The 10,641-nt window shown below is 31.4% G+C and overlaps 1 protein-coding gene across 1 annotated transcript in view; it reads left to right on the top strand.

The window, feature by feature from the left end:
• Positions 1-2,088: 2,088 nt before the first annotated feature.
• LOC113514544 (homeobox protein BarH-like 1b) overlaps positions 2,089-10,641 on the top strand; it is an 80,758-nt gene continuing 72,205 nt past the window's right edge. The window contains exon 1 of the mRNA XM_026898632.3: positions 2,089-2,731. Coding sequence (XP_026754433.2) covers positions 2,206-2,731 — 526 coding nt within the window. The 5' untranslated portion in view covers positions 2,089-2,205. The remainder of the gene's footprint in view (positions 2,732-10,641) is intronic.

Raw genomic sequence — 10,641 nt, 5'->3', positions numbered from 1 at the left:
TTGCCTTTACATCAATACATTCGTTCTGCTAATAATATACGTACCTATTGCTAACAATTTACATATTATTATGTAAATAACTGTCGCATATTATTTTCTTTAATCAGTCACCCTCAAAATGTAACAGTGCGTGAAGGAACGCGTTAAATAAACAACAAATCCAAAATGGCGGACGTAAACGATAACCGTTAATCGGAGACTCGTAAAATTAACTGAGCGCGACACAAAAGAAGTCATGTTCCACGTGCATAGAGTTCAAAATCTCTATAAACAATATTGAGATCTAATTAAAACTTTAATTATATGCTGTACTTATCTAGAATTATGCTTAATTTGTGATACTTGAGTACTTATTCAAAATTATTCTTGATATTTTAACATATTATGTTTTAATTTGTTTTATTTTATCTAGCTAGATACGTTACGGTATTTATATTTATAAGTATTATAAAGTTATGGCTTTTTTATTTTAATCTTGATAATTAAGAAATGTTTTAATTATGTCGACATATCCAGCAAGTATGTGAATAATAGTTAGCTAACTAAATATTTACATACCTAATGTAACAAGTACCTACCTAAGTATAATCATAATACAAGTTTAAGTTCCTACTTGCTTCAATACTAATAAATTTTAAATTGATACAACAGAGTCTAAAATATTTACAAGTGTACAAGAAAAAACGGTAGGAAATTTATTTTTTCTTATTTACTTGTATAGCTAAATATTTACATTCGCTTTATACCTAAGTACATATAGGTATTGTGTCCGATAAAAAATTACACTAGGGGTGCCTACCTGCCTATAGCAAATAATTTAGTTGAAAAGACACTAAAATAGGTCCCATAGATTCAAAACTGTACTTTTTCAACTTTTAGGTAATCTAAATATCTTTCTATTTCCAATATGTTAACAAATAATAATATTGCGAGGATTTAGCTATAAATTCGTTAGATATAAGTAGGTATAGTTATAGGTATCTCCTGTTGTAACAAAGATTTAGAATTCACATTTGTTTTTAAGATTTTTGTCATAAAATTTTCATTTTAGTGCCGTTTACATATTTAATACCAAATCTATTTTTAAAAACTTGTACGTAAATAATAACTTATTTATCTACTAAGTAATTTTATTCTAAGAATAATAGGTTAGTATTGCTTTCTTTTCTTTATGCTAGAACAAAAATGAAAATTATTTTATTTATATACATTAGAACTTATTGTAAATGAAATTATCTATGCCTATATTTTATATATATCTCCCCTGGAAACCATCGTGCTGAATTCCAGGTGTGTTCATCACGATGAGCTAACTGTCCTGCCTTTTGATTCTCACTTATCATCTATTATTAATGTCAATTACCATTTCATTATTAACTATAAAAAAATAGGTAGTCCTTTTAGGGCCTCATATAGGTCAACTACCTGTTGAATTAAACCTAAGAAAATCATCTTTTCAATCATCATTAACTTTACAATAAAAGCTATTTAGTCAAGTATATTAATTGAAAGAGGTATTGTAAAACATCAAGTAGCAATTACAAGACTATTCTCATAAATTGTTATATACCTGTACAGAGTCGATTAAACCCCAGCCTGCCATACCTAGATATAGCCCTTATAATAGTCCGTTTACACCAGCAACAATAAACTCTCGGTCCGAACGCCGAGTTTCGACAATTAACCGATGAACTATAAATGAAGGAAAGTGGCAATTTCTCTAGTGACAAACGTCGGCCTTATCGACGCTAAATAATGGAGCAAGTAGTTAGACTCGCGTCTTCATCCTGGTAATTAACAGAGCGCCTCCCTCCCCACTCCACGCCACGCCACGCCACACACCGCACTTTGCCCCACGGCGGGCTAAATTAATCACACCACGAATCTCGCCCCCCAATCCAGGGCCGGATTAAAAGGTTTTATTGGAGCGGAGAGTGTGACAACCCGACGCACCTAGCGATCCGCCATCATCCAATCACAACGTCACAATAATGAAACGAAGCGATCTGATTGGTCGACGCTAATGGACCACGCCCACACTCACCGCCCGTACCAGGGCTGTCACACGCCACGTCAGTTGAGCGAGGCGCGTCGACCTGTTAACTGTATTCCGTGTTAGCTTGGTGTTTTGTGAGATAAACACAACCAACGAAACATTTCGTTTTATATTTACTGTGACTGTTGTGTGATGGATCTGTGAACTGAATGATGGAGGAGGAGTCGATGTCTGGACATAGTTGTTCTGAAGACGATATCAGTGTTGGGCGGCCGTCACCGGCGCCGTCGCGATCGCCGTCGCCTCATGATTATTTCAGACCTTTAAAACGGCTGAAGATGGCTTCGGAGCCGGCTGAAGAGCGACGAGGGGAGGGGGTGAAAAGTTTTTCAATTTTGGACATTTTATCGCACAGCCCGCGTACACCACCGCGCATCGTTCGACCGTGGGACGCGTCTGGTTTCGAAAGATTGCAGCGGCTGCAGCGCTTGGCTGGTGCTGCTTTGCTGGACGGTGAGCGGTGGAGGCTGGCTGCGCTGGGACTATTAAGGCCGCGGGATATGGCACCAGCGGAATGCTGCGATTCAGCGTCGGAGCGTTCTTCATCCGCGTCTGACTGCTGCTCGGAACCGCGGAGAGCACCGCAGCAGGGGTCCACAGCGCCCCACACTCCCCTGGATGCACTGTTTCACATGACGAGCAAAACATTTGAAGCTAATAATGCTGACAATGGAGGTAAGATTTATTTTGGAATTTACAAATTTATAATGAATTACCTACCATTGTCTACTTATTTGTATCAACCTACCTCTATATTTTGAGGAAGCTATATAGTTAACAAAGATATCTACATAATCTAGACAAAAAAATCCTGATTTACAATTTTGCTTAAACATGACGTACCTAAATAAAATACTTTACCTATGACAGAATCTCATAAGAAAAATAAATGAAGAAAACTGTAATACCTCTAATAAATAAGTTGTAAAATATACTTAAATCCAATGATTTGTAAACTTAATTCAAATCTGTTTTTAATTAATATCTAGGTAGATAACTTATTTTTTTTAATAAGTACTTATATCCACGTGGTTCCCCCTGGAAACCATCATGAACAATTCTTGTTGAATTCTTCACGATGGGCTAACTGACCTACTTCATCTTCACCTATCATCCTTCACTGGTGCCCCGCCGGTGTATACCGATAGCGCGGATGGGATTACCATTCCATTATCATCTATTAAAAAAAATAAGTACTTATATATTAATTAGGTAATTAAATTGTCTTAGTTTTGCAAATATTACTTGTCTAAATGAACATACATACATAAACTTATCTCAAAATTACTTCTTTTCCCGTGAATGTCGTAAGAGGCGATTAATGGTCGAGGAATGGGCAGCAGCGTCCTTCTTAAAACATCACCAGTTTATCTGCGATTGTGAACCCACCTGCTAATTGCGGCAACTATTGGTAAAATATTATGTTACATAGCAGTATCATAATTATGGTAATAATAGGCGCCTATTTACTACCAAGGAAAAAATATGAAAAGCTTGCTTTTATAAGGACCGTCCAACGAATTAAATGGCAGCTTAAGAAAATAAATTTTAATTATTAAATATAAATTATAAACTTATTAAAATATGCACGATGCTGAATAAAATAAGAAATTCCACTGCATTTCCTTGTAATTTATCTAATAATTGTAAATTAAGTAATGTTAACTTACAAAACTAACTACCTAGTATTCTAAATAAGCAGATCGGTTACCTACCCACAACAGTAAGTAACATATTTAATTCAATTAAAATTCAACTTAATTGAATTTGTAAAGTAATTTAATTTAAAATAATTAGAATTACAAATTAAGAGCTATCTATTTTTGTGTTTAATTATGTGCCAGTTGGAAAGTAAAAATTAGTTGCAGTATCATAAATATTGTTTAATTTTAAATACGAATACTAAGTAAACCTACATAGTTAAATAACTTAGTAAATAATTAAATATTTACTTACCTTAAATCTTACTTAAATTACGTTTCATATTAAAAATGCTGTAGGTAGGTACTAAAGCGACAAATTGTTCAAGACATATGAATGGGACAAACACTAATTGATTGTTTATGCAATTAATTGTATTAATTAGTATCTATGTAAGCTTGATTGTGCCATAGGTACTTATAATTGACAGTTGTTGTTGGCAATTTAATGATGTGATATAGTTATTTATTATTTAATTTTAAAAGTATTAGACTTTTAACAGTGATAATTAGATAGATTTATTATTAATTAATTTTATAAATGAATATTAGTAACAAAAGTTACATATTAATAATAATTACAAAAAAATTTAAACTTTCATGTACTTACCTAATTTATCTATCACCCTTCACTGGTGCTCCGCCAGCGTATTAAAAGTTACCATACCATTTACACCCATCAAAAAAAAATCTAAGCGGTTGTTAAAAGGTAAAAATATTAAAACTTAAAAAAAATTAAAACCTTTAATGAATGGAATAATTAAAATATCAATATTGTATCTTTTCACTCTCGTTTTTATCACTGACATCTTTATTTAAAATACTGTTGATAATATAAAGTTCCAAAATATAGGTATAATAATATATGTAGGGCAATAATTATGCTCTCTTATTTATTTTGTAATAGATGGCAACTCCAGTTGTTTTTTAAGAACTTTTATCTATGCCCTTTGCTATACAAGTGCTGCAAAAATTTTGTTCAAGAAATAAAAAAATCATATAATATTATCCGAAGTCTTTATAATATTATTTAAAAAAATATCACCCCCAGCTTTTAGTAATTTTTATTAGTCACTGCAGGTTATATTACTAAATAATTTCTTGATTTAATCAAATTAGATAGCGAAATGTTATTTTTATAATAATAAAAATGCTTTCAAATCTATAGCTACCTAACATCGCTAGAGTTCAATTATTCATTATTTATTCTTAAAACATCATTAGAATGAGCATATGCCAATTTAGTGCACATTATATACACGTTAATACGTATTTGATGACTATGTGATTATTCAAATGTACATTAGTATATTTATATGTATATTGGTATATACATATGTATTGCTGTAGTCTCAATAAACATTAGCTCTCTATTTCTCGCGACTTCACCTACGCAGAACCTGATTTCTTCTTCTCCCATTTCGGTGGTAATTAACCGAAATCCATTATATGTGCTCACTTAAGTTTTTTGAACGTACTGTACAAAATTTGCTAATGGCAATCACCAATATTTAGTAAATAAAATACATTTATTTATTCATTCCTAAATTCTTAGATTTACAGTTAACAATTTAACAGTTACTATCTATAATTTTTAAGTGACTTTCAAAAGAAAGAAGCTCTCAATTCATCGGAATTTTTCGCAATTATGACATAACGCCACTAACTAGACCGATTTTTATAATTAGGTACTTTTGACAATCGATAAAGTTTACTCGCACACAATTATTAATTTTTTGACGATTGAAGCGACTGTTTTCTTTGCAGAGCAAAAAACTGCTTGCAAGTAAAATCTGAATAAGTCTACTCGTAAATATGTATTTGATTGCACGTTAAAAATTTTCATTTTTACACATTAATTAGTTTTCTTTTAATTAAGTTTTTGTTTTAATTTTAGGTATTTATATAACACTTTTTGTTCATAAATATTCACAAATGATGTCACTTTTCTTGCAGAATATCTTATACTAGCGATTCGGCCCGGCTTCGCACGCGTAGATAGAATTTTCGAAAATAATATACAGCCTGATACATTATCAGCGAGTAACATAGACTGTAAAATTTATGGTATTATGAAAGTCATATATATATCAAAAACAGTAATGGTCCTAAAATACTACCCTATGGAACCCCATATAATACTTGGCTACAATCTGACATATATTTAATTACTGTCTTTGACTTGCTGCACAAATAATTCCCGTATGTTTTGTGATGCATTAAAAATTCAGATTCAAATTCGTAACATAGATACAATAACGTATACTCGATGCTTCTGTAAAATATACATTCCATGTTTCAACAGAAAAGAAAAAAAATATTATCTATGGACATTTTAGATTATACCCACTATCTAAGGCCATATTAATTAGAAGCAACGCGGTAGGTACCTAATACTTTTTATGTAGGTACATAACCAATGTTTTTTTATCATATTTGTAGTCAGAAGCGAATTGATGGAAGCGCCATGAAAAAAAAAAACTGGACAAATGCCTATGGTGATTATGAACTGAATACCAATGAAGATATTATTGGCGATCGAACATGTTGAATGCAGAGTGTGTATTGCCGAAATAGATGATTATATTATGATTACAGAGCGGCTTTCGTGTATAATTGAAAGATTTCCGAACGCATGTGCGGCCCCACACCACTATTAAATTTGTACCCGACAATTTTTTTATTTGTCGTTGATATTTTATGATACGAATATATATTAAATTCTTACTTGAAAAAAGATTGGTATTATCTGAAAGAAAATTGTAAATTTTGATATGTCATTAAATTATAGATAAGTAACTAATGGAGATAATCATTGCTGAAACTTACACCTAAATCAAACATATACAATATATTACTTACATAGCATTTACAATATACATATGTTAAAGAAAATAATGATCGATGATTTTGCGTTTATTAGATTAGTCTGGTGGTAACATAAATACCTACCTACTAATGTTATAAATGTGAAAGTGAGTTTTTTTTTCGTTACCTTATAGCAAATATTAAAAATTTTGTCCCACAAAATATCGACTTCAATTGTGACAAAACCAGTTATTTTGATATAAAAACTAAACTACTGAATTTATTTTGATAAAATTAAACAAACTTATTAAAATCAAATATTATAACGTAATAATAAAAAAAAGTATCATTGATACATTCTCTAAGTCTTTAATTAAAGTTTTCAAATTCTTAATAAATCACATTTATAAAAATTAACCACTTAACAACATAACAAATCAATGAGCTTTTAATGACCCTAAAAGTTACACGCAGTCATTCGTCGGTCTTTAAAAAAAACATGTTAAATTGACTCTGTGAGTGTAATTTACACGAACTATGCAAAAAATCTATTGTTGCTGGCACAAAAGAAGACATCATAGCAGTTAACAAAGGTGGTTCGAATTCGAATAGACGTCAAGGCGAAATGTCTATGCTCCATATGCTACAAGATTAAAATGTATAATCGCCAAACAGCCATTTGTCATTGTAGCACCTATGAGCATAGGCGCTTGATTGAGGAAGTCATTTCTTGTTTATGAACGGAAATAATATTTTTTTTTATCATCCCTGGGTGCATCACTGCGGGACATTAGATATAAGCAATTTCGTATATTAATGTTACAAACACAATTTTGTTAGGCAGGTAGATGGATACATATCTTTTTATATTTAAATGGACAAATTAATTCATAGATCCAAAAGTTTACAGACCTGCTTTTTATAGTACCTAAAGTTACGAATAGATCAAATAAGAGTTCTGTTATACTTTATCTTACACTTAAATATTTTTATATAAACTGGAATACTATACTGAAAGCTCGTTTAATGGAAAATCTCGACTGTTTGCCTTAGAAATATAATAAACTGGGCTTCATAGAATTGATAAACTCCGATCCCAATGATGACTAGGTATTATGTCTCCGTTTGCTATAATTATACATCTATATTTTTTATACTACTAAGGTGGCAAACAAGCATACGGCCCACCTGATGGGCCGTATGCTTGTTTGCCACACTAATACGTTTATTATTACATACCTATATATACATGCTTGTATTTTTTTTTATAAAATTTAGGAAATAAAATGGTGACTTCACCTGCACTATCAGTATATACTGGCGGGGTACTAGTGAAGGATGATAGTTGAGGATATAGGTCCAACTGGCCTATCGTCTGGAAACTATAATAACAATAATTGTTATTATTGTTTCCAGAGGGAACTTCGTGGAAGTCGATCTGATAGGGTATATTGCTAGCAATGGGGCCGATTCCATTACTGACAATCCCTTCCCTCTAGCATTCTCGTATTTACTTACCCTATGACATCCCGCCTTGCTTGCCATTAGAAATTATTGAAAAATGACCTCAATTCAATAAGTAGGTATCGAGGAACCCAGAAAATGGGATCTTTATAAAATCTAGTCTATCTACATTCTTGTAAAGTAAGCATCTACGAGACTTAAGAATTCGTAGACATACTACGTGACTACGAGACACTACATGCCTAAAAAGTATGTAGTGAAATGAATTTAGTATGTATCTAGCCAATAATATATAATGCTGATATAAAGACCTACAATTCCACGTCCTATATACACGTCAGAACTTTTCAAATGTGTCTAATGATCGGGTTATTTGACGGTAATGTGACATTAAAACGATTACCACAGCTTTATAGTTGTAACGACTTCGTAATAAAATCGTTTTAGATACCACACAATAGGTAACTAATGCATTATGCACTTGCATAACTCAAGATTTTCGTTTTGTATAGTACTTATTAAATTCATCTAATGGACATAAAAATTTGATATAAAAATAATTGACGAGGTGTTTGGCAATTGTTATTAATAAACCTGGAATATAATTTAGTATTTTTTTTATAACTCTAACGTGGTCAACGAGCATACAGCCTGTCTGATGGTAAACGGTCACTGTAGCCTATGGACACCTGCAACACTAGGAGTGTTACGTGCGCATTGCCGACCCTAAAGAAACCTTAGTATACCCTTTTTTAAAAATCCCATACTATTGTCTCTAGGGAAAACCACGGCAGAGAAAATTTCTTTGAATCTATAAGTTTTAAATTGGACCAGAAACAAACATTTGTTCAGTTTCATGAATTAGGTATGTCTTGATCTGAGCATGATACATATGCATACATATTCACTCTGTTACACTCTATATGTATATTATAAAATCATGCTTATTACTAGCATTTGACAATCTTTTTTTTCAAATCGTACTTTTAATAATTTAAGATTGTTTTCTACAAAATAAACCGGCATCAATTGCGGTAAAACCAATTATTTTTATTTAAAAACTAAACTACTGAACCGATTTGAAAAATAGTCTATGGCATCCATTTGAAAGTATGTATATCCTTAGAAACAAAATAAAAAAAAAATAAAAGAATTTTTTAAATCGGTTTACTACTGCCGAAGTTAAGAAGTACGAGTAACAAACAAAAAAACCGAATTGACAATCTCCTTTTTAAAGTCGATAGAAAATACGCCAATAACATAGGACAATAGCACTTAACACGATATTTTTTATTATATAATTTTCTTTTTATATTTTGCACTGTTATTTCGTTAAAAATACATGTTAAGTTTATTTGATAAATACACCCAATATAAAAACAGAATTTATCACTACCTACGCTAACGTTACCATAGGGTGGGACTTAATTTAAAATAATAATTATTTAAATAAGTTTCCAATATTAATTTATTTAAATATCGAACCATCAATAAGTATAAAAAAGTTCAACAACCAATCAAAGGCTTAACGCACAAAGTCGGCAGTCGGCAGCGGTATTATTGTATTCTATTATGCCGCAAATGACGTACCAACCTGCGTGGGGTCTGTAAAGGTGTCAGAAATGCACACGTTTATATTACCCCTATTATGAAAAAAAAAAGAAAAAAAAACTGAGGCAAAGGCACCCGCTATAAAAGGCCAGTCGCACACTATATTATTAGGTACTATTCAGAAATTGCTGACTAACTTACACTGAATGGTTTAAATCGGCAAGCAATGGGGGGATTATTAAATTAATTTACTTTTGTTGAATTATATTTTTTATTGTTACAATTATAATTATTATTTATAAATTATTCTTGAACTTGTTATCCTTTGAAGAAAAACCTTTTAAAAATATTTTTAATATTATAACATTAAAAATGAATGCGTTCACGACTACAATCTTTGATGGGATAAGCAGCGACATATTTTTGAGCCATATGATTTCTCCTATAACATTATTGTAAATATGTAGAATGGAAGTTTCAAGTTGATTACATATTAATATGTATTGTGGAGATAAACATAATCTGTAAAATATGAATTAAAATTTCATTTAAAAAACAACATATAATTAGTAATTATATAATGTAAAATTTTGCTTTCAATTAAAATCCACTTTCCGTTTCGTCTTTCCAACACAATTATATTACTTAATTTTCCTACGGAACACAGAACGTATTGTGAGCTCGCACATAAACAGCTATTATATAATTAGTCTCCATAAAAGTCACGCAAAAAACTTATAACTATATCTATTATATATTATGTTTCTACACCTCTATTACTTTACGCATTAATTATCTTAATTCCCCAAACAAAGGCCGGCATAAACTTTTAAAAGGCAAGGTGCGTCTATTGGTCCTTGTCCATCAAGTACTATTAGAGAGAGCCAGGTGAAGTTGACCTCTGTTAATTTAATTATATTATCCGGACATCTATAACATCTTATCTGGTGTCCATCTGTTGTACACTGAGAGGTTTTTGGGAGATATTATTCGTTCTACTGAGAAAGATGCGTCCCTTGACTTAAACATTATTGAACTTCATTAAAAATATATATATAATAA

This window comes from Galleria mellonella, unplaced genomic scaffold (genome assembly GCF_026898425.1).
Source record: "Galleria mellonella isolate WM207_F2 unplaced genomic scaffold, CSIRO_AGI_GalMel_v1 utg270, whole genome shotgun sequence".
Lineage (NCBI taxonomy): Eukaryota > Metazoa > Arthropoda > Insecta > Lepidoptera > Pyralidae > Galleria > Galleria mellonella.
This window is presented reverse-complemented; position numbering and strand designations above follow the sequence as displayed.